This window comes from Nothobranchius furzeri, chromosome 6, assembly GCF_043380555.1.
Source record: "Nothobranchius furzeri strain GRZ-AD chromosome 6, NfurGRZ-RIMD1, whole genome shotgun sequence".
Taxonomy (NCBI): domain Eukaryota; kingdom Metazoa; phylum Chordata; class Actinopteri; order Cyprinodontiformes; family Nothobranchiidae; genus Nothobranchius; species Nothobranchius furzeri.
In genome coordinates, this window is record NC_091746.1 from 67,764,970 (window position 1) to 67,789,954 (window position 24,985).

Below are 24,985 nucleotides of genomic sequence, written 5' to 3' on the forward strand. Positions count from 1 at the left end.
ATATATATTGGTCTCTGCCGGTCTCTGCCGAGCGGTGGAGGCTGTGTGCTGTTTTTCAATCGCCCAAACAGGACGAGACCAGCTGTCCAATTGCTGACAAGAATATCAAAGGGTAGGAATGGGAATGTATCCAATCAGCGTCGACGTTGTTTCAGAACGTTTCAGTAGCATGATGGGCGATGGAGCTACCGCCAAAGGATTCGTTGGTGTTCGGTAGAACTCGGCAGAGTCGTTTTTGGTCGTGACGCAGATGTAACATGGACGCCGCCGGTGACTACAACCAGCATGGATACCGGATCTCAGCAGCCACTGAATTCAGTTCAGTCTCTTCTCCACTATCCGTTCGAGAGGAGAACTATGGTGGAAAAACTTAATGTCAAAGAGCTTGGACCAGATCAGCCCGATGTATAAGCCAGCAGGACAAGGAGAGAGGTAAACTGTACACACTAGGCTTCTCCCGAAATTGGTACACCAAGAAGGCTTGGCTAGCTGGATGCAATCACGCTAATGCGTTATTTTGCTTTCCGTGTTTGTTATTCAAAACGGCTGGGACAGATAAGGCATGGATGAGTCAGGAGTTACAGACATGAAACATTTTTCTGAGAAGGGGAAGAAACACGAGTCATCCCGGGCACACATGGACAACAACACGGTGAAGCTAGCCATGCTAGGCAGCAGAGCTAACGTTGCCATGCAGGGAACAACAGCAGCTGGGTGCAGAGGTAAGCTGTACATTACATTTCTGTGAACAAGACAATCAGAATCAGAAATCCTTGGTTGTCCCACAAACCGGGACATTTGTTTAATAACATGTTTAATGTGCAATAACTGTAAAAACTAATTTCAACACACATACTTATTATACATATTTAATCACGTAAATGTGTATTTCATGTAAATTTGTACATACATCAATCTGATTCCATTTTACTTGTTACACTTCTGCTGCAGCAAAAAAATTTCCCAGCTTTTGGGACAATAAAGCATTTCTGATTCTCAATTAGATGTTTTTACCTCAAATGTAAACACATCTGATTGAGAATCAGAAATGTTTTATTGTCCCAAAAACTGGGAAATATGACATTTGTAAGAGGATACTGATGACATTATTTCCTATGAAAGTGTTTCCTATGTACTTATCTGTTGTTTTTTATTTATCATATGACAGGTTTTTCACACCATCCTGAGCCATACAAAAGAAGATTCTTGTCACCACACCCATGACCACAGCCGAATCAGAAAGGTGCTTTTCTACTTTAAAGAGGATTAAGACTTTCCTTGAGGAACACCATGACACAGGATGGGCTGAATGCTCTTGCCATGCTCTCCATGGAAAAACAAGCTTGTCACAAACATTCCTGACTTCAATAAAAAGCTCATCGAGAGCTTTGCCACTCAGAAGGACAGAAAGGCAAAATTTCTGTACAAATGAGGTATCACACACACACACACACACACACACACACACACACACACACACACACACACACACACACACACACACACACACACACACACACACACACATCCACTTGATCTTTGTATCAAGTTGACCTTGGCACAACACTCCAGAAATATTTAACAGTGTAAATTTCTGGCATTTTGTCTAAGTGGTGTTTACTACCATTACTGTAACAGTGACCTGCTCATAATTTTTGGTGTTCACTCAAATGTTGAAATTAAACAAAATGTTTTTGTTACTTGCCTCTTGCATTGCCTATTTACCATTTATGTCGTGTTATTTTATTTGCAATTTAATGCAGTATTTTTCAACCTTGGTCCGCAAGGCAGCGTGCCAATAGTCAGACACACCTGGATTAATCAGTTTGTCCAATGATGTAAGACAGGAAATAAAAGAGCTGTTAATTCAGGTAATAGTGAAGTTGTGCACAAAGCTCAGAAAGCACAAGTTTGTTTAAAAATAAAAAAATAGCACAGCCCCACCAAAAATATTTTTCACCAGCCGCCACTGCTTGAAAAAGAGTATCAGTTCTATTGAATGAGAGAGAGAGAGATGATTGAGAATTCCGGAGAAAGAGTAAAACATAATCTGCATAAAGACTGATCTTATGTTCTATTTTCTTACACTTTATCCTTTTAATACCTGTTGTTTGCCTAATTGCTGCTGCTAGTGGTTCAATAAAGATAGCAAACAGTGAGGGGGAGAGTGGGCATCCTTGCCTGGTCCCCCTCTGAAGACAGAAGCTAGCTGATATTTGGCCGTTTGTCCTGACACGTGCAGTTGGTGAACTGTATAATGTTTGTAGCATGTTTATAAAGAAGTTCCCAAACCCAAATTTATGTAAAGTTGCAAATAAGAACTTCCAGTTAACTCTATCAAAAGCCTTTTCTGCATCTAGAGATAATATACTAGTTTCTATGTTTCTACTGTAAGAAATCTATCAAATTAAGTAATCTACGTAAATTAGTGGATGACTGTCTACCCTTGATGAAACCAGTTTGGTCAGGGTGTATTATGAAGGGGGTTACCTTCTCTAATCTTTTTGCCAGGGCTTTACAAATAATTTTGAGATCAACATTAATAAGGGAAATTGGGTGATAGCTGGGAGGAAATGCAGGGTCTTTGCCTGGTTTTAACAAGAGACTAATATTGGCTGAATTCATGTTTGGCTGTAATCTGCCGCTCTCTTCGATATCCCTCACCATTCTGAAAAATATTGGAGCCAGAATGATCCAGAATTCTTTGTAGAACTCTGCTGGAAACCCGTCTGGACCTGGAGCTTTCCTATTAGTCACGGATTTAAGGGCTTCCTGGAGCTACGCTAATGTTAGTAATTTATTTTCTAAACAATTAAAAACATGACAACTAGGAAACACTTTATGTGATGAATGAATCTAAGTGGATGGAATGTGAGTTGTGATGATGTGTGAATGTGATGTTGTCAGAACCTTCGTATCTGAAGAAACTGAGTTCTGAGTGGGAGTGAATTTGGTCTGCTGTAAACTATAGTGATGGTTTCTAAAACCACATCAGACACAATCTGTCGAGTCTACGTACCCTTATCGGAGACTCTCTTTTGGATCCGAGATGTCAAGGCGTCCGTGGACCCCACGGTACCGAAGTCCGTAAAGAAACCGCAGTACGACCAGGTCAGTCCAGATTCGTCTCCAGGTCACGACAAACAGGTGGACTTGTTTTGCGTCTATGGAGGACTCCTAAGGAGTCAGAGCTGGTTCAGCTTTATTCTGAAGGAACCGTTTGCAGTCAGCTGTAGCGTGCAACAGGTTTTGACAGCTTGTCAAAAGATACGATGGGAGAAGAGGTTTCCACCAATAGCCAGTCAGAGTTCTGCTCAACTGACTCACTCAGGAAGCTATGCTGTTTTTAATAATGGCCATATTTTGGTTTACTGATAAATCAGAACTTGCCTATAAAGGGGTTTTGCCAACAAACTCTGATACACACCTCCCTCATATATGAAGATGCTGATTTTGTGGATAAGAAAATATCTATGTGCAGTTACATTAATTATTTTATTTTATTTTATTTTTACCGTGTCCTGTCTGGCTGTGAAGCAAGCAGAATTGATGTCTGAATGCTGGTAACAAGCCTTACAGATTTATTCTCAGGTGGAGCATCAAAGCGTCTGCTTTAAATGTCACGCCTGATACTTCAAATTTTATTGTTATTGTTTTTGAATGCTTTGTAATTCCGACCAGACAAGGAGTGACGTTAATTTTAACTTGCGTCATGGAGATATGGTGGGTGTGTCTTGTCCAGTCAGTGCGCTGATTAAATATATGGGTCATATATTTCATTTCATCCTTATTCATCTTTCAATGTAATAATATTCATTTCAACTTCAGTAATTTAAGCACAGATTAATCAAAACATTTCATTTAACCATATTGTCCATTTCATATATGATTAGTTGCTCGTATTGTTCGTCCTTCTTGTTCTGTGAAGCAAAGCAGTCTTAGATAAGAGGGAGCTTGCGAGGGACCTTGGGCAAACAACAGCATCTTCCTTGCAGATTAAAGGCATCAGTTAAAGACTTATGTCTCCAAATGGCCAGATACTGAAGAGGTCAGACTGTAGGTGGAAAACTGACCATTTCTGGACGCTACACCATTGTCTACCAATCTATTGGTAGATTCTCACTGAAGACATCAAAACTATGAATGAACACATGTGGACTTATGTACTTAACCAAATAATTTGAAATAACTGAAAACATGTTTTACATTCTAGTTTCTCCAAAATAGCCACCCTTTGCTCTGATCCTGCTTTGCACACTCTTGGCATTCTCTTGATGAGCTTCAAGAGGTAGTCACCTGAAATGGTTTTCCACCAGTATTGAAGGAGTTCCCAGAGGTGTTTAGCACTGGTTGGCCCCTTTGTAAATGGTCATGGTCATGAAAATAAAAAAAACACATTGAATGAGAAGGTGTGTCCAAACTTTTGGCCTGTACTGTACATACAGCCAATCATCTAGTGTGACGTCATCGACAGGTGCAGGACCCCAACGTGGCCAGAAGAAAACATGTCCCCCAAAGATGCTAGACCTGTGCCCTTTGTACTTAAGACCCAACTTTTATGGTTATATGTTACGAAACCGCCAAGATGAGGATGTTTCACTTAGATCGTTGTCGCTGGTTTCATCATCACCCAGTTACCCATCACATTTAGTAAAGTGGACCCAAGCTTTAGCGTGCGTTCTTTCTACCATGCTGCTCTGTTTACAACTCGCTCACAGCGACTGACGACATAACGCTCTTGTGCATGCGCAGCTGTCTAGGCAAGTTCTCGTCATGAAGGATGGGTACCGAAACGAGGCACCGTTTCAAATGACTTGAATCGGTGCTATGGAATTCGGTCGGTACCTTAAAAAGTACTGAATTCGGTACCCATCGCTAATGTCTAGACATCATTTTATTCATTTTCAACAACATTTTGATGGATATTTCTAGAGATTAAAGGTAAAAATATGCATCATCACTTTAACGGGAGTAGAGAGTCACTTAAGCACAGACCATGGGTAAACACAAACAGATCATACTTGTGTTGATAACCCTCCATATTTAAATGGACCCCTTATCTCATCCATGATTTTGTTCTCATTTCCATTTGTGATAAACAAGAATAAATTAGCTATCAGCTCACCTGTGTAATCAAGATCCTTCATTGTGCTGCAGTCACTTTTACCTCAGCTGAAGACCTCAAAAGATCCTCACAAGAGAACAAAGGTATGGTCTCACTGTCCTGATTAGTTGGGGAGCTGCAGTCACTTGTCACCTTTTATCACAGCCTTGATGTTCCCGCTTGGCTCTGATCAGCTCAGTAAATGTACTGTAGATCCTTATCTGTTCCTCTTTGCAGGATTTCTGCAAAACTCTTGACATGTCAGGACCCTGATTAGAATAATAATGCGGGCCAACAAGAGCAGGTTGACGAAATAGTGAAGCAAGTGTGTGTCTGCCTGATTTGTGGCGTTGTACCTGACAAAAACCTTTCTTCCAAAATCAGAATCAGGAATGCGTGACCTTTGAGGTTTGCTCCTTTTTGCGCTGATGGGCTATTTTTCACATCTTGACAGCTTTTTAGCAGCTCAGGCAGTTCTCCAATAGTGAAATTTTTGTCTTAATAAAGTCCAAACATTGCAGAAAGGCTACACTGAAGTAAAGTCTGATCCACTACAAGATTAACAGTTGAAAAAAAAATTCACCCCAAAGAAGGCTCTATACAAATACAGGGCATTTACCATTTGTTTTTATTAAATGTTTGAGTAAATACCTTACCAAACCCTAATTTATATACCACTTTAAAAACAGCTTAAGGTCAGCTAAAGTGTTGTACAAACATGTACCTAGACAATGAAACGAAACCCTAAAAAGATAATAAAATCAATAATACATAAAAACACTAAAGTGTCATCCCACAGAATTAAATACCAGAGAATAAAAAATTAAACCTAGTTAAAACCCACCACTGAACTGGACTGTCTAATATAGATTTTACCGGGCCCTGCATGGGTTTTTAGAGGGTTGGCCTCAAACACAAGCTCATTAAAATCTTTTTGGGCAAACTCAATAGGGCCACCATGGAAATCAAATGGCTTGCCCATTTATATTCCATATGGGGCCCTCCTATGCTGGCTGGGTGCAGTGTAGACAGGACTGGGGTGATATGATCACAATCAGAGAATGGCAGCTTTTCTTTCTTTATTATATATATATATATATATATATATATATATATATATATATATATATATATATATATATATATATATTATATTATTATATTATATATTATATTATTATATTATATATTATATTATATATATATATATATATTATATTATTATATATATATATATTATTATATATATATATATATATATATACACACACACACACAAATCGAGTAGAGAATAAAGAAGAGGCCAAGTGCTCAGATGTGTTCCTTGAATCCAGCTGTTAAATATTTTTGCCACATCACGTCTCTTTAGTGTAAGCAGTTATTGTTGTTGAGCCCCAAGCAGATTTCAGGACATTACAATAAAACCTCATAAAAAGTACAGTCTGGTAATATAAAAATTGGTCTACTCTAAAATCTTCCCTTTGGTTATTGGTCCACCATCAGAACAATAAAAAACAACAGTTTGGATGACAGGAATGTAAGAAATAAGTTGCACCTTTTCTAACAGTTAGCCCTAAAATATATTCACCACCATATCTGTGTTTGCTTTGTTAGAATCATTAAGTACATTAAAGGCTGTTGCTTCTATACAAAAGTAATAGAGTCATAATAAACATACAATAGCAACTTTTAGTGTTGCTGTTTACTACTCTGTAAGGATGTTTTCAAGCTTTAGAAAACATGTAATACTGCGAGTGAAAGACCAAATCAAAAAGCTCTCTTCAGTTAAAGAAAAACGACCTCCTTTTAAAGTTTCCTTAGAAAGAAATCTATTCCTCCCATGTCCTTGCAGCTCAAAGAGCAAGTCATCCTGACCCAGTTGCTGAACATCCAACTGAACCTTTTCAATACAAGAGGTAGAGACGGCATGTCCCTGACAATCAGGCATGACGCTGGAACTGGAAACCCTTTTTGTGAGGGTCCAGCTTTGGCAGCAACAGTGACAATCCCTGACACTCGCACCTAGAGTGACACGGCTCGTCAGAGGGGAATACTTGTCATCCAATTCAAATGAGAATTCAGACTCGAAAAGAAGCAGATGGATGTTCGGCGAAAGACCTCAGCATTTTGAAAAAGGCAGGAACTTGAGCGGAGTTCAATTTGGTACAGGGAGAGACTCAGAGCAGTATAAAATCTTCCAGTGAAAAATACTATCTATACTGAAGGATATATCCCTCAAAGGTTGTTTCTTTTTTTTAAATTATGACTATTCATGTCAAAATATGTTCACGTTAAGGCCAACATGTACAAAAGAAGAAACTTTAGACAGAAGATTCTGAAATTAGGGAGTGGATGTTGCTGTGTATACACACCTGATGTGTGTACATCTACATAACGTTGATGTTTTATTGCACAAAATCGTTTGGGTCCCATCTGTTTTAATAAGAGATTAAAACTGGGCAACAGGCCTAGTTTACAGCTGACCCTTTGACCTGAAGGTGAAGAGAAAGCACATGTGTTTTAATGATGGTTGCACTCCATTTAGAGGCTGCTCTTGTGAGCATTTCTTTCAGATTTGCAGAGAATTAGAATGCAACCCTTGCAAATACATTTTTGCTTTCTATGCTCTTTAAAGTCCAAAGATACCCAACAAAATGTAGCAAAGAAATCTAGACAAACCGTAGAAATAGTAAAACATTTAGCCACTCTCCATCGTAGCCTCGGCAGGTCTACCATTGGTCCAAGCAGTTTTGCTTCTTGCCAATCACAGTGCTCTGTTTGTTGGGCGGGGTTAGCACCGGAGCTACGATGGAAAAATTCTGCAAAGATGGCGTCGGATCAGGAACTCTGGATGATTTAGACTTGGGCTTTTCTTTGAGACATGAGTAGATAGAGGTACTTGAATAGTTTGTCAATAATGTATTTGCTTCTACTACTCAGGGCCAGATTAAGACTTCGTTGTACCCTGGGCAACAATATTCACGGGCCCCATCATCACGACCCAAGGATCACCATAATATGGTCACATACAGAATATTTTACTGTAATATGCAGTAAATATACTCAATACTTGAATGCCTGACATCACGTAACCTGCTCAGGGTAACCTTTGACCCACCTCGTGTGGACTGACCAATGAGGAGAGAGTCTTAACTTGAGGCCCTCTCTTCATTGGTCAGTCTGCAAGAGACTGACTCTCAACTGACGTTCAAAGTCATTGGCAGCGAACAGTCTCTGTGCAGCGCAAAAGGCCGGGTGGACAGTTTGTTTAATGTAGGGTGATCATATTTCCATTTCCAAAAAAGAGGACAAGGGATCTGTGCCTATGACGTCACACTATGGCAACGCCACACAAACCACGTTTGTCATGTTCTGTGGTAAAAGTTTAAACCAGGACATGCAGAATCAGTACACGGAAGCTGGTGGTAGGAATAATAATGATTTATTTAGAAAAGATGATTCCAGGAGTAACTGGTAAACAGCGAATGAGTGACGGGAGCAGCGTCTGAGGGGGAGAGGAGCAGATGTGAGGTTTTGATAAGGTAATATGGTACAGGATGTGCTTGGGAGGAGGACTTACGGGCGAAGTGTGGTGAAGTTTGTCCGGGGAGGGGTGAGCTGGGAGAGCGAGCGGATATCCAGGGTTGAAGCAGATCGGCGGGGTTCCAACTGGAGGTGATGTGAGAGAGAGAGCAGGTTTGCCAGGAGCAAGTCGAGCCGTTAGGAGGACGGGGAGTCGAGAGGTGAATCCAGAGCTGTATGGTCGGGCAGTTGTATATCCAAAGTGTCACGCAGAGATCCGGTGTATCGAGAGGGATGACTGAGCCTACAGCACGAGGGGATAAACAAGAACAAAGTCTAAGCACAAAAATCGTAGTAAATCTAAGTTTCAAAAATCTAGAGTTCTTTAGAGTCAGAGGCTGGAATTTCTACCAGTGAGGCGTAATCATCCGGCAGTTTGGCAGTGACCTCCGTCCTCCTTATGAAGGCCACCTGCTGATGAGCTGATTGACCACAGCTGCTGCTCTCTCCTGAAATCAGAGAAGCTCCCAAAAACAGGTGACGTAATGGTGTATGTAGAGTGCTCACCTCCCAGCTCACAACAGTACCCCCCCCCCCCCCCCAACGGACTCCTCCAGGCGTCCTAGCCGCAGCGGCCTCGAAGTCCCGAATGAGCGAGGGATCCAGGATGGAGGAGCGTGGCACCCAGGAGCGTTCCTCGGGACCATAGCCCTCCCAGTCCACGAGGTACTGCGTACCCCGACCGCGGGGACGGGAGTCCAAGATCCTGCGGACTGTGTAGATCAAGCCCCCCTGGTGCATGCGGGCCGGGGGAGGAGGCGACGGCACGGGACATAGGGGACTGGTAACCACCGGCTTGACCAGGGAGACGTGGAACACAGGGTGCACCCGTAGAGACTGAGGAAGAGCCAGGCGAACTGTAGAGGGAGTAGGAACAGCCAGAACCTTAAAGGGACCAATGAAGCGGGGAGACAGCTTACGGGAGGTCGCCTTCAGTGGAATGTCCCTGGAGGATAACCAAACAGACTGTCCCGGAACGTAGACAGGGGCCGGACGCCGCCGGCGGTCAGCTATAAGTTTGTTCCTCTGCGCAGTCCGATCCAGCGCCGCCCTGGTGGTGGCCCAGGCACGACGGGCACAACGGAGGAACTGGGGAACAGAGGAGCCCGGCGCAGACTGTGTAGGGAAAAGTGAGGGTTGAAAACCAAGGGAAGCCTCAAACGGGGACTGACCTGTAGCTGTAGAGATGTGGCTGTTATGGGCATACTCCACCCAGGGAAGATGGGTGCTCCAGGAAGATGGGTGAATGGAGCAGACACAGTGCAGCATGGCCCCCAGCTCCTGGTTCATCCGTTCGCATTGGCCATTGGTTTGGGGGTGGTGTCCGGAGGTAAGTGCCACTTTCGCCCCCAAGGCCTCTGCAAACTCTTTCCAGACTTGGGACACGAACTGCGGACCCCGATCCGACAGGATCTCCTCCGGGATGCCATGGAGACGGAACACGTGCTTAACCAGGAGCTGCGCTGTGCCTGTGGATGAAGGGAGAGATTTGAGGGGTACAAGGTGGCAAGCCTTTGAAAACCAGTCTACTATGGTAAGAATATAGGTAAAACCGTGTGAGATGGGAAGTCCACAGACAAAGTCCAGGGCGATGTGGGACCAGGGCCGAGAGGGTGTAGGCAGGGGCTGAAGTAGACCGGCTGGGAGGCGGTGGTCCCCCTTGTGTTGGGAACAGGTGTGACAACCCGAAATATAGTCCTTGGTATCTTTGAAAATGGAAGGCCACCAGAATGTACGTTTGATAAGGGCCATAGTGCGTGCCACCCCCAGATGTAAAGAGAACCGACCAGTATGAGCCCAATGAATGACCTTGCCTCTTACAGGTTGGGGAACAAACAGTTTACCCGAGGGGCCGTTGTCTGGGCCCGGGTCCGTCTTAAGGGCCTCTAGTACCTGCTCCTTGATGTCCCAGGTGACGCTTCCCACCACACAGGCCGGGGGAAGGATGGTCGATGGGGGTTCGTCCCGGTCTGGGGCGTACTGTCTGGAGAGCGCGTCAGGCTTCGTGTTTTTCGAGCCGGGTCTGTAGGAGATCAGAAAGTTAAATCGAGAGAAGAAGAGAGACCATCTGTATTGGCGTGGGTTCAAACGTTTTGCCTCCTTGAGGTAAATACGATTCTTATGGTCTGTCCAGATGAGAAATGGTTGTTCCGCCCCCTCCAGCCAATGTCTCCACTCCTCAATGGCCAATTTCACCGCCAACAGCTCACGGTCTCCCACATCATAACGGCTCTCGGTCGGGGTGAGCCGTCGCGAGAAGAAAGCACAGGGGTGCATGCGTTTATCCTCCTCAGACACCTGGGAGAGGACCGCCCCCACCCCAGTGTCCGAGGCATCCACTTCCAGAGTGAACTGACGTTGAGGGTCTGGCCGGTGTAGGATGGGCGCATCAGCAAATCTCCTCTTCAGAGCACGAAAAGCTGATTCAGCTTCTGGGGACCACACAAAAGTCTTGTTAACGGAGGTCAGCTGGGTCAGTGGTGCCGCAACCTGACTGAAGTTACGGATAAACCTCCGATAAAAATTAGCAAACCCCAGGAACCTCTGAAGCTGCTTTCTTGTGGTCGGGGTTGGCCACTCGGTCACCGCCTGTACCTTTTCGGGATCCGCCCTCAGTCTTCCTCCCTCGATGACAAACCCCAAAAACTTGACAGTCGGGACATGGAATTTGCACTTCTCGGCTTTTACATAAAGTCTATTTTCGAGAAGGCGTTGGAGAACCGCTCTCACATGCTGGACGTGCTGTTCCGGGTTCTTAGAAAATATCAGGATATCATCCAGATAAACGGTGACAAAGCGATTAAGAAAATCTCCCAGCACAGAGTTAACCAAAGATTGGAAAACGACAGGGGCGTTAGTAAGCACGAAGGGCATTACCAAATACTCATAGTGACCCACCGGTGTTTTAAACGCTGTCTTCCATTCGTCTCCCTCCTTGACCCGGACCAGATGGTAAGCATTCCTGAGATCCAGTCGAGTGAAGATGGTAGAATCCTGTAATGGTTCGAAAGTGGAGGAAAGCAGAGGCAGAGGATATTTGTTTTTGACAGTGATTTGGTTCAACCCCCTGTAGTCGATGCAGGGTCTGAGTGTTCCGTCCTTCTGGGGCACAAAAAAGAAGCCTGCCCCCAGGGGGGATGATGATGGTCGAATAGTTCCGGCGGCGAGACACTCCTGGATGTACTCCTCCATGCTCTCTCTCTCAGGCTTGGACAGTTGGTAAAGACGACTGGTAGGCAGAGGGGCTCCGGGTAATAGGTCTATGGCACAATCATATGGTCTGTGTGGGGGTAGAGAAGATGCCCGGTCCTTACTAAAAACAAGTCTCAGATCATGGTAAACCTGTGGTACCGTAGCCAGATTAATGTTCTCTGCGGGAGGAGCGACAGGCCCACGGGTAGGTAGAATTGCGGAACGCAAACACAACTGCGAACACGCTGAGTCCCATTCAACGATCTTATTCTCCCTCCAGTCGAGAATGGGGTTGTGGCGGACAAGCCATGAATGCCCTAGCACAAGTGGAGACTGTGGAGAAGGGAACACATAGAAGGTGAGAGTTTCCACATGATTACCTGAAACCTGAAGGCGGAGGGGTATAGTCTGATGAGTAATGGAGGAGAGGTTGCGGTTGTCCAGAGATGAGACAGAGCGTGGTGTAATGAGCTTAGTTGTGGGGATTTTCCATTCAGCCACTATACGAGGATCCAACAGCAACTGCTCGCACCCAGAGTCCACTAGAGCTTTGAGAGAAATCTGTTTGGAGTTATGAAACAAAGAGCTTGAAAAAGAGCACCGGGTCACAGTAGAACTTAGGTTACCGCCCACCACTAGACCCGGTCTTACTGGCGGGCGCTCCCCTTTTACCAGGGAGGAACAGTTGTTCACGTAATGTCCAGACAACCCACAATATAAACAAAGTCCCATCCTGCGTCTGTGTTCTTTCTCCTCCTGAGAGAGTTTGGCTCGGCCCATCTGCATGGGTTCGTCCGTGGGTAGCGGCTCAGGTGTGGAGCGCCCCCTGGTTCCAATGAAGTTTCCCGGAATAGAGGGAGAGGTCACCACCTCAGTCCTTCTCACCTCGCGGTGACGTTTATCAACAGAGATGGCCAGCTTGATTAATTCATCCAAGGACTTGGGTTCAGGGCAGAAAGCGAGCTGGTTCCTGATCCTATCGTTCAGGGCCTCAGTGAACACCCCGATGAGAGCATCCTCGTCCCAGGTTGTACGTGCTGCTAAAGTTCGAAACTCCACAGCCAGGTCTGCCACTGTTCGTCTGCCTTGGGAGAGTTTCATCAGTTTCCTCCTGATATCAGAAATAGATTCCTCACTGCCGAATTTCTGAGTGAATTCAGTCACAAAGTCTCTAAATGATCCATGCAAAAAGGAATCGTTGTGGCTTTTAGCCTCAGCCCATCTTAAGGCTCTGCCCCGTAAGAGTCCAACCACATATGAGATCTTTGCAGAGTCTGATCTAAAAGCAGCAGGACTACGTTCAAACGCTAATCTGCATTGAAGCAGGAAACTACGACAGTCCTCGAACTCACCTCCAAAGGGGGTGGTTGCCGGTGACGGGGCAACCCGGAAATGAGTCTCCTCCGCGGAATTTGTTGCTTCTGCTCCAGGAAAGCTCGTAACAGCTGCCTGATCGGATTGTGTATCTGAGGAGGACGTAGAGGGACGAGGCATGGAAATAGATTCGTGAAGTTGCCGAACCATGGATTCTAACTGCTGGCAACGTTGATTCGAAATGGTCAATTGCTCCATGAGCCTGGGGAGGAGTTGTTCCTGCTGGGCTAATCTGTGAGAAAGAGAGGCGAGTACTGATTCTGCTGGATTAACGTTTTGGCCGGATGATTCTGTCATGTTCTGTGGTAAAAGTTTAACCCAGGACATGCAGAATCAGTACACGGAAGCTGGTGGTAGGAATAATAATGATTTATTTAGAAAAGATGATTCCAGGAGTAACTGGTAAACAGCAAATGAGTGACGGGAGCAGCGTCTGAGGGGGAGAGGAGCAGATGTGAGGTTTTGATAAGGTAATATGGTACAGGATGTGCTTGGGAGGAGGACTTACGGGCGAAGTGTGGTGAAGTTTGTCCGGGGAGGGGTGAGCTGGGAGAGTGAGCGGATATCCAGGGTTGAAGCAGATCGACGGGGTTCCAACTGGAGGTGATGTGAGAGAGAGAGCAGGTTTGCCAGGAGCAAGTCGAGCCGTTAGGAGGATGGGGAGTCGAGAGGTGAATCCAGAGCTGTATGGTCGGGCAGTTGTATATCCAAAGTGTCATGCAGAGATCCGGTGTATCGAGAGGGATGACTGAGCCTACAGCACGAGGGGATAAACAAGAACAAAGTCTAAGCACAAAAATCATAGTAAATCTAAGTTTCAAAAATCTAGAGTTCTTTAGAGTCACAGAGGCTGGAATTTCTACCAGTGAGGCGTAATCATCCAGCAGTTTGGCAGTGACCTCCGTCCTCCTTATGAAGGCCACCTGCTGATGAGCTGATTGACCACAGCTGCTGCTCTCTCCTGAAATCAGAGAAGCTCCCAAAAAACAGGTGACGTAATGGTGTATGTAGAGTGCTTACCTCCCAGCTCACAACAACGTTGGGACCCATTTTTTTGTAAGAACTAAATTAATATCAGATTCTGCCAACAAAAGGGCTCTAAAACAATAAATACTTAGCATATTTACTGCAAAATCTCATTGTTCTGCTTTAGTGCTGCAACAAGGGTTTTATTAATAATAAATTATAACTTTTGTTTTACTACAGCATCGGTACGCTTCCTGTGCACAGATTATTAAGGATGCTTGTTTCAGCTGTGAGATTAGACGATAGGATCAATGAAAAAATAAGTTGTCACACACTGGAAACTTTCAGAGAATCCACAAATAGAGGCTTTCAAATGGTTTTGTTACTTTTAGCAAGTTTAGAAAAGCAGCAGATGAGACAGCATGTGTGATAATTTAGTTTTTCATCTGATAATATTAGAACATGTCAGTGATGTCTGAGGTGTTTTTATTAACACTGTATAACTAACACTCCTGGAGAGGGTATGGATTACACAGAGGCTTCTGGGGAGCCCAGCTATGGGGGTTGGGGGGGGGGGGGGGTCATTTTTCCTTGGCCCCCAAAATGTCTTGAAACGGCCCTGGGTGTGTGAGTGAGTTTTGAAGGTGATCTGAATTGTATCAGATGTATAATTATTACATGTGTGTAACTTATTGCTTTACACAGGTAAAAACGCATAGTGGAGATAAATCTACCTACATTTTACTTTTTGTTATGTTTCCTTGTTTTTATTTAACTATTTCCTGTCCTGTCTGTCTCTCTTCTTCCTGCATCGCCTCTAAACTCTCCAGAAAATCTGCTGCCTGGATTCTTACTTTTTCACCTCATCGGTTACTTTTGAGCAGATCAAAGGGATCTCCTGACCGTAAAGTGGAGAGCGCGTTTCGATGCGTCAGTGAGGTGAAATCACCGCAGCACAGGTGATGAGCTCCGCAGAAAGTAGAGAACATGTGCGGACATGAACGATCGTGTGTTAATTATGGTTTTTTGGTTGCGCCACTTTGAGAATGGACCGTGCGCTGGACGCAGCAGCCTGGAGCGCCGCGCACCGATCATCACTCTGCCGCTCTCTGCTGAAAAGAGTCCATGAATGATAATATAGTAATATAGGTAGAAAACTTTTTTACGGCTCCCCTGGATGTGTAGGATATACAGCTCCCCCATCCCTGCTCCTGGATGAAAAGCCGGACATTTTCATCAATACAAGAACCCGGACATCCAGGACAGAGTGAAAAGTGGACATGTCCGAGGAAAGCAGGACGTACGGTCACACTAGTTGAATATAAAGCGGGAGATTACAGATACAGTAATTTTCTTGTGCCCTTGCTGCCCTGGGCCCTTTAGAGTTTGTGGGCCCTGGGCAATTGCCCAGTTGCCCATATGGTTAATCCGGCCTTGCTACTACTTCTTTGACAGTGTATGGCGGACTGCCCTGTTGAACGATTTCCATAGCAACTGATGCTAGCTCTGTCCAATTACATGCAGACAATTTGAAAGCCCCCAGACTCTGTCTATGGGTCGGGTCCAGGCTACATATCTATTTTATATGTATAGGATGGCTTTCCAAGTTAATGGAATAGGTCTGTCAGTATAGACTTCCACAAGCTAGCTCACCACAACCAGTTAACCAAACTAGCTAAATGAATCAAGATGCTTTTATTTTGCTTTCTGGTCTTCTGTCCTTTTGTTGAAGCTACAGTAAAATAAATATAAATGGATTTTGGTCAATATGCTCACTAGCATCTTTCATGGCCCTAACCCTAACAGCAGCTGCAAAGTATTAGTAAATGTTTTAGCTTGATCTGAGATTATCAATATTTATGGTTTAAAGGGATACTTTGCAACTTTTTATAATTTTTTAAAATCTTTTTCTTCAACCAGTATGAGCTAAAATGACTCTACAGGGTTAATTAAAGGTTACTCAGCCCTCTGTGGCCAGAATATTCTTCTAACATCAGAGTTGCCGGTCCGTTCTGTAGGAACTTAGAAAAAATGGAGCTGACATACCTGGTGCTGCAGTCATCTTCCAGCACATTTCCTGCAGGTTTTAGATAATAAACACAGCTGACTTGTTTAATTTATGATGAACCACTCCCGTAGATACCAAGGAAGGCTGGGGAGGCAGTTCAGCTGTTAGATTATGGTGTTAAAAAGACAAACGCACAGCGAGGAGGTAGGTTTGGCCTTCTTTTCTACAAATGGACACTAGGGGGTGCTAAAAACAAGCCAAAACTGTCTGGTTCCTCTTGAAAATGACCCTAAAACAAGTTAAATTTTACTTTGATAAAATATGTAACCAATTATTTTCTCCCAACTGCTCTGAGTTTAGTTTATAGTGAGATCAGTGTTGACAGCAGCAATGTTGTAAGGTTGAGAGATGATTAGGAAAAGACAGGAGGCAGAGCTCAAGGTGTTGAGGTACTCTTTGGCAGCGACGACGATGAATAGGATCAGGAATGAGTCCATCAGAGGGATAGCTCATGTTAGCTGTTTTGGAGATAAAGTCAGAGAGGACAGATCGAGATGGTTTGGACATGTCCAGAAGGGGAGACATGATTCCATAGGTAGGATGCTGAGGTTGGAGCCACCAGGCAGGAGGCCGAGAAGACCAGCAAGGTAATGTATGGATGTGGTGAAAGAGGACATGAAGTTAGTTGGTGTGAGGGTGGAGAATGCAGAAGACAGGAGACGGATGATTTGCCGTGAAGACCCCTGATGGGAAAACTGAAAGAGAAAAATGCAGTTTACCGTGTGATCTCTTTTTGCTACTGTACTGTACATCTGTGTAAAATGCAACACAAGACCTTGGAAACATGACACAGCTATCATTTCCACTCTGACAGCAGCAATTTTACACTGTTAAATGTTATCCAAAAGAGGGCGGGACTGTTTAAAGGAACAGGAACTGACTTACCAATGGCTCAATTATTAGAAATTCTAAATAACTCTTACACTTCCTTTAAAGTGACTCAGACTAGTTCTACAGAAATACTCAGGACTTGAGAGTTGGAGGTGTAGGAAGTCTTCTGCTAGACTTGTCTCTAGGTGGTGCTATGTTCCCCTTGTGCTTAATTAATTTTTTTTGTAATATTATAGCAGTTCAGTGGGTGTTTTTCATAGCATTGATGCTGTTTTGCACAATAGGATGCAAAACCACCTAAAATAAAACCACATTGTGTAGTTTTCAACAGTGAGCAGGGCTAGGATTCATTATGGGTTTTTTTTTAACAGGAAGGCACTTTAACTTACATCCAGATGAGTGTCCATCCATCCATCCATCCATTTTCGGCCGCTTATTGAGGGCCGGGCCATGGGGGCAGTAGCCTAAGCCGGGAAGGCCCAGACTTCCCTCTCCCCAGATGGACAATCCCGGAAAACCTCACCAGGGAGGCGTCCAGGAGGCATCCTTCCCAGAAGCCCGAGCCACCTCAACTGGCTCCTCTCGATGTGGAGGAGCAGCGGATCTACTCCGAGCCCCTCCCGGACGACCGAGCTTCTCACCCTATCTCTAAGGGAGAGCCCAGACACCCTGTGAAGAAAATTAATTTTAGCCGCTTGTATCCGTAATCTCATTACCCAAAGATCGTGACCATAGGTGAGGGTAGGAACATAGATCGACCGGTAAATCAAGAGTTTTGCCTTCTATCTCATCTCTCTCTTCACCACGACAGATCGGTACAACGCCCGCATCACTGCAGACGCAGCACCAATCCGCCCATAGATTTTCCATTTTTCCATTTATTTCATAGAGCACATTTAAAAACAGCATGTGAGACGACCAAAGTGTTGTACAGGGGTAAAAACATATAAGGTTAAACGAATAATATAAAAGAGTAAAACAGCTAGAGCTTAGCCCAAAGAACCAAACAAGATAAGTCAGTAAAATAGGTAAAAGAACAGTGTACATAAACATAGATAAAATAGCAAGGCAGTAAAAGCAAGGGAATAAAAGTAAGTCTTTAAGTGAGACTTATAAACCCCAATGGAGGGGGAGAGTCTGATATCCAACGGGAGATCATTCCAGAGTTTAGGAGCGCAGACAGAAAAAGCTCAGTCGCCACGGGTTTTGCAGCGTAGACGGGGGATCTGTAGTAGGTGCAGGTCACCTGAACGGAGAGTCCTGCCCGGCATATAAGGAGTGAGTAACTTGGATATGTAAGGTGGTGCTAAGCCATTCAAGGCCTTAAAAACAAACAATACATTTTAAAACATATACGGTAGTGCACAGGAAGCCAGTGAAGTCTTGCTAAAACTGGAGTGATGTGCTTCCGACGACCCGAATTAGTCAGAAATCTTGCTGTCGTATTCTGTATCAGCTGAAGGCGGGATAATGCGGCTTTTGAAATGCCAAACAGAATTGTGTTGGAGTAATCCAACCTTGAGGTGATGAAAGCGTGAATGGTTGTCTCGAGGTGGCACCGATTCAGAATGGGTTTTAGTTTGGGAAGACGTCTCAGCTGATAAAAACATGATTTAACCATGTGATTAACATGAGCGTCCATTTTTAAACCCGCATCCATTTTAATTCCAAGATTAACAATTCTTTGACTAATTTTAAAAGGGAGAGCAGAAAAATCTGCCTATCGATCTTACGCTCCATCTTTCCCTCACTCGTGAACAAGAACCCGAGAAACTTAAACTCCTCCACTTGGGGCAGGACCTCATCCCTGACCTGGAAAAGACATTCTACCCTTTTCCAACTCAAGACCATGGTCTCGGATTTAGAGGAGCTGATTGTCATCCCAGCTGCTTCACACTTGGCTGTGAATCGCTCCAGTGAGAGCCGAAGATCACGTTCTGATGAAGCCAACAGGACCACATCATCTGCAAACAGGAGAGACTCAATCCTTGGGACATCAAAACAGATCCCCCTCAACACCTTGGATGAGTAGCCACATCAATAAATATTTCAAAAATCTTTAGAAGCCCTTTAGTATTATAAAATAAAATAATGTTTCTGCTTCTTCAGGGCGTCATGATCAATATTTAAAGTTAATTAAAACTAATTAACTAAACCTTAAGTGAACGCTCTCAAAACGGTCATGGTTTTGTACTATCAAAATAAAGCTCATCATTCTGTTTTTGCTTCTGCGGCATACCCCTTTTTCACGTGAGCCTTGTGGTCTTCAGACCAAATATGAAGCAGACAGGGGAATGAAGGAAACATACGTTTTTCTTCTAACTTCGGTAGATCTTTTTGTCTTCATGTAGCTGATTGAAAAATGTATCAAACCTCAACTTTTCGAAGTCAGGTTTTATACAAAATTGTCAAACTTTTAAATAAACAAGTCAAACACAACTTATCTTTATGTTCTTATTTTAAAAGCCAAATGCTGTCCTGTCAGTGATTGTTGTTTTTTAACTAAACAGTTTGGTTAACACTGTTGCATGAGGCATACCTGCATCCAGCCATTCTCCTGTATGGTGCAGAAATTACACTGTGCATCTCAGTCTCAGGTTAGAAACTTATCACACATGTGAAAATACAACATGCTGGATGATCGTACCTCCAAGCTCCCCGCAGGTCCCCTAGCTGCTGGTGTGTGACTTTATTGTACATTGAACTAATTGATGGTGCTGGCAGGTAGGAAGGTCCCCATGGGGACTTATGCGAGCTGAGGATCCAATTTTCTGTCTGACAGACCTAGGCAAAGGTAACCAGAAAGCTGCTTATTACTGGTGACATCTCACAAATATAGAGCAGTGGCTATTAGCCAAACAGACCCCATGAGAGCCTTTGATGGAGGGACGCTGGTGGAAAGAAGGTGAGCTTTCAGCTAACAGGCTTTTATTCGGATTTCACAAGAGCTCCTCATTTCCTCTTTGGATTAAATGACCTCATCCTGTATCGCCATACATGCATAACCCTTCAGAGCACACTAACAAAGGGAAAATTCTGATTTTGGTTAAAATGAGCATCAGCAGTCTAATTCAGAGGCTGATCAACATGCAGTTAGTTTCATTTTTCAGTGACCTGTATTCCAAGTAATTCACATTATTTCTCTAAAAAGCCACATCTCCATGAATACCATCAATCGATAAATGCATGGTTGAAATGTCAAGTGATTCATTAAAGAAACATCAGATGGACATGGAAAATGCATTACGCTGTGTGTAATTTTGTTGTATGGGTTCTATTAGGCTCCTGGTTCTGATCAGGAAGAAAAATCAGAATTTTCCAGGTTTACTGGCATGCTGGGGTGTGTGCGTGTGTGTTGGGGGGGGGGGGGGGGGGGTTTACATCGTGAGCTGAATAAAAAGAAAAGATTATTCAGAAAATTTGTTGGAAGAACTTTTCTGGGTTGTGGACACTATTGACCCCTAGTGGTCATTCTGTATTGTACATTAATCCTAAATGTTTTCTCTCTGTGTGTGTGTGTGTGTGTGTGTGTGTGTGTGTGTGTGTGTGTGTGTGTGTGTGTGTGTGTGTGTGTGTGTGTGTGTGTGTGTGTGTGTGTGTGTGTGTGTGTGTGTGTGTGTGTGTGTGTGTGTGTGTGTGCGTGTTCTTGTATTTACTACATCCTGGTGACCATTTTCATTATTTTCCCTACAATGTGACCACATTTTTCAAAGTGAGGACATTTTTGTGGTCCTCACTTTATTTTAGAAGCTTACCAGTTGGTTTTCGAGGTATGGTGTGAAATAACTTTTAGTTAAGGTTAGAGTTAGGGGTGAAGTTTACACATAAGATGTGAACTGAGTTTTTGTTACAGTTAAGTTTAGGAATACACTGGTTAGGGTAAGGGTAAGGGTTTGGGTTGGGCATAAATGCGGTTACTAAAATGAATGGAAGTCAATACAAAGTCCCAATATGGATAGAAATACAAGTGTGTGTGTGTGTGTGTGTGTGTGTGTGTGTGTGTGTGTGTGTGTGTGTGTGTGTGTGTGTGTGTGTGTGTGTGTGTGTGTGTGTGTGTGTGTGTGTGTGTGTGTGTGTGTGTGTGTGTGCGCACGCGTTTCCCAATCATGACTCATGCTCACACTAAAAAGACCACACACTGGTCGCGACCTCACATTTACTTTAGTTTCCATGTGACAGTTCATTTCTTACGTATGAAGTTTTTCATGACCCCATGCATCCTAATACCTGTTCTCTTGATCATAAGATTTACTTTCAACGCTTAATATTAAAGAAGAGTTTTAACATGTAGAACCACTCGCTGCTCAAACAGCATATTTGTTCACCAGTGGCTACAACTAAAATGTCTAAGAATTCCATATGGCGTCTGGAATTCACATACAAGTCTGAAAGTTTTTTTATTTATTTATTTTCCCAGCACAAGTATCTTTGTGCTGTCTGAATAAGGAGAAGACAAAAATATGTTTTTTGTCCAAAAGGGTGTTGTTCAAGCTGACATGCATCATGGACATCATGTCCCATTTAACCTCTGCTAGTTAAGGCATTCTCTGCTGATTCTGGACACCTTCCCTGTCACGAACCAAGATGGGTAAGTCCATGCAACCACTTGACATAGATCTGTCAGGCTTTTTCAGTCCTAGAGTTTCACCATCTATTTTCAATCAGAAACTAATGCTTGAGATGGTAAAAGGCCTGTATTTAATATAGCACCTTCTAGAATCCTGGAACCCCTCAAGGCACTTAACAGTACAATCAGTCATTCACCCATTCACACGCTGGTGGGGCTGAGCTATATTGTAGCCACAACTTCCCAGGGGTGCACCGACAGAGGTGAGTCCACCACCAGGACCACTCAGTTTTCAGACATCGTCTGAGTCATGGCGCTTTGAGACAACGGCAGGGGAGTCGGGACAACCGCGGTGTGTGTCCCGCATTCCAGCCTCCCCGACACCCCAGCCGTTGTCCGAAAGCGCCGGAGCCACGCCGAGCCAACCAAACTCCGTGCGCCCGTAGCTCGCTGCCCCTTCACCCTATGCGCCCCGCCGGTTCCGAAACAACCTGCGCCTATAAAGCGACCCCCACCCTCAACGGGAGGGCCACGATGACTGGGCTGTGGACAGCCGGCGGGACCGGGTTATGGGGACTTGCGAGTTGCGGGACATGGAGAGGCCCGGCGTGCTCCTCCGACGTCCTAGTACGTTGTCTGAAAGCGCCGGAGCCACGTCGAGCCGACCCAACTCTGTGCGCCCGTAGCTCGCTGCCCCTTTACCCTGTGCACCCCCTGGTCCAAACCGCCTGCGCCTATAAAACGACCCCCACCAGTTGTCAGACATCACAAGCCTTATGGTTTGACAAAATTTGTCCTGAAGCAGTTTTTCCTGAAAGTGGAGGTTTTTTCCCATGGTCTGAAGTCTGACACCTGACAACTGAGACCTGACACCTGAGAACTGACAACTGAGACATGAGAACTGACAACTGAGACCTGACACCTGAGAACTGAGACCTGACACCTGAGAACTGAGACCTGACACCTGAGAACTGAGACCTGACACCTGAGAACTGAGACCTGACACCTGAGAACTGACAACTGAGACCTGACAACTGAGACCTGACACCTGAGAACTGACAACTGAGACATGAGAACTGACAACTGAGACCTGACACCTGAGAACTGAGACCTGACACCTGAGAACTGAGACCTGACACCTGAGAACTGACAACTGAGACCTGACACCTGAGAACTGACAACTGAGACCTGACACCTGAGAACTGATCCCCATACCATACCAATTTTATTTATATAGCACATTTAAACACGGCATGAGAATCGACCAAAGTGCTGAACAAAAACACACAATAAAAACAATCAAACATAAAAACTAAATCCACTAAAATCAAGTAATCCAACTCGAAAAGAAAAGGAGAAAGGGAATAAGTTAGACAGAATTAAAAGCCAGAGAATAAAAGTGGGTTTTTAAACGAGACTTAAAAAGGGAAAGAGAGGAAGAGAGTCTAATCGGGAGGGGCAAGTGGTTCCAGAGCTTTGGTGCACAAACTGAAAAGGCGCGCTCCCCGCGGGACTTACAGCGAGAGCTAGGAACATGTAGGAGGTGTTGGTCAGCTGATCGGAGGGATCTTGTAGGGACATATGGGTGAATGAGCTCAGACAAGTAGCCAGGTGCTAAGTTATTGAGGGATTTAAAAACAAAAACCAGGATCTTAAACTCTATCCGGAGATGGATGGGGAGCCAATGGAGATTTGCTAAAACCGGTGTGGTGTGTTCCCGCTGCCTGGTGCCAGTCAAGAAACGAGCTGCTGCGTTCTGCACAAGTTGAAGTCGAGCGAGAGTGGAGGAGGAGATACCGTACAGCACTGAGTTAGAGTAGTCGAGACGGGACAACTGAATGGAGATGACGCCTTTTTAAAATGGGCTTAACTTTAGAGAGACGCCTCAGGTGGTAATAACAGGTCTTAACTACCTGGTTGACATGAATGTCCATTTTTAGTTTAGCATCCATCACAACCCCTAAGTTTGTGACACGGGTTTTCAACCCACTTGTAATAAATGAAAGGGTCAGTTGGGGACTTTGAGAAGTACCAGGGCTAAAATGATGGCCTCTGTCTTAGCGTCGTTCAGCAAAAGAAAGTTTTCTGACATCCAGCTCTTCACATCATTGCAGCATTCAACAAGGGGCAGTAAGGAGTCATTAGGCTTCACAGAGGCATATAAATGGCAATCGTCTGCATAAAAATGGTAATCAATGTGGTGTTTTTTAAAATGTCACCCAGGGGCAAAATATATAAATTAAATAAAAGGGGTCCAAGAATAGAGCCCTGAGGAACACCACAAGTCAAAGCTGCAGAGGGGGAGGCAGCACTACCCATCATAACATTAAAGGTGCGGTCACAGAAGTAGGACCTAAACCAGTCTAGGGCAGTCCCCTGGATGCCGACCAACTGGTTCAACCGAGTCAGCAGAATAGGATGATCAACCGTATCGAAAGCAGCCAACAGATTCAACAAAACCAGCAATACATTACAACCAGAGTCAAGGGTTAATAAAATGTCATTAAAAACACGAAGATGAGCTGACTCCGTGCTATGGAGGGATCGGAAGCCTGACTGGAAGAGATCCATTAAACCATGATCATCTAGATAAGATAACTGACAACTGAGACCTGACAACTGAGAAATGACACCTGAAACATAATACCTGACACCTGAGGATGTCCTAAAATGTACTCCATACTGCAGGCACCCCAGTAGGTGTAGGAGACTATTTTCATGTCCAGCCTGCATCAAACACAGACTTTTTCAGTGAACCACACCTATGAAGAGACAGCTGCCACTCACTGGTTGTCGTGGCATTGTGCGTTGCACCAACAAAATGTGGCCCAAGTCCTAAAGTTAGGATTAAAACATTTTGCAACAACAAAGTGGTAATCTGCTGCGTTCAAGGTGTGAAATTCCAGCTGGAACGAAGTGAACTGCGACACATAACTAAACTCCAAAAAGTGCTGAAATGTTTGTCAGCAGATGGATCGCAGCCCTAAGTCACACCCAAATCAGCACTGCTGCTTGTTGCACTTTGGCAGTTTCTGAATATCCTTTACACTTTTTTATTCCTTTTCATTTCCATCTTTTTTATATTTACAAAATAACTTAGAAAGGGTTGTAGAAATATCAGACATAAGAGTTCAAATTCAAGAACTTCTAATGTGAGTTTTTGAGGTTTTCCACAAGTCAGATATTGTCTTTTCATGTTTTATTTTTTAAATAAAAATCTGCATCTAGATCAACTGAAATGTCTATGTAAGTACCCAAACATGATCTAGTATGTCTTTTCCTCGCATACCGTGCTGTGCAA

At 44.2% G+C, this 24,985-nt stretch overlaps 1 protein-coding gene across 1 annotated transcript in view; it reads right to left on the reverse strand.

The window, feature by feature from the left end:
* Positions 1 to 24,451, reverse strand: part of LOC139070257 (uncharacterized) — a 295,005-nt gene extending 270,554 nt beyond the window's left edge. Inside the window, exon 1 of the mRNA XM_070551987.1 lies at positions 22,537 to 24,451. Coding sequence (XP_070408088.1) covers positions 22,537 to 22,897 — 361 coding nt within the window. The 5' untranslated portion in view covers positions 22,898 to 24,451. The remainder of the gene's footprint in view (positions 1 to 22,536) is intronic.
* Between the last annotated feature and the right edge of the window lie 534 nt (positions 24,452 to 24,985).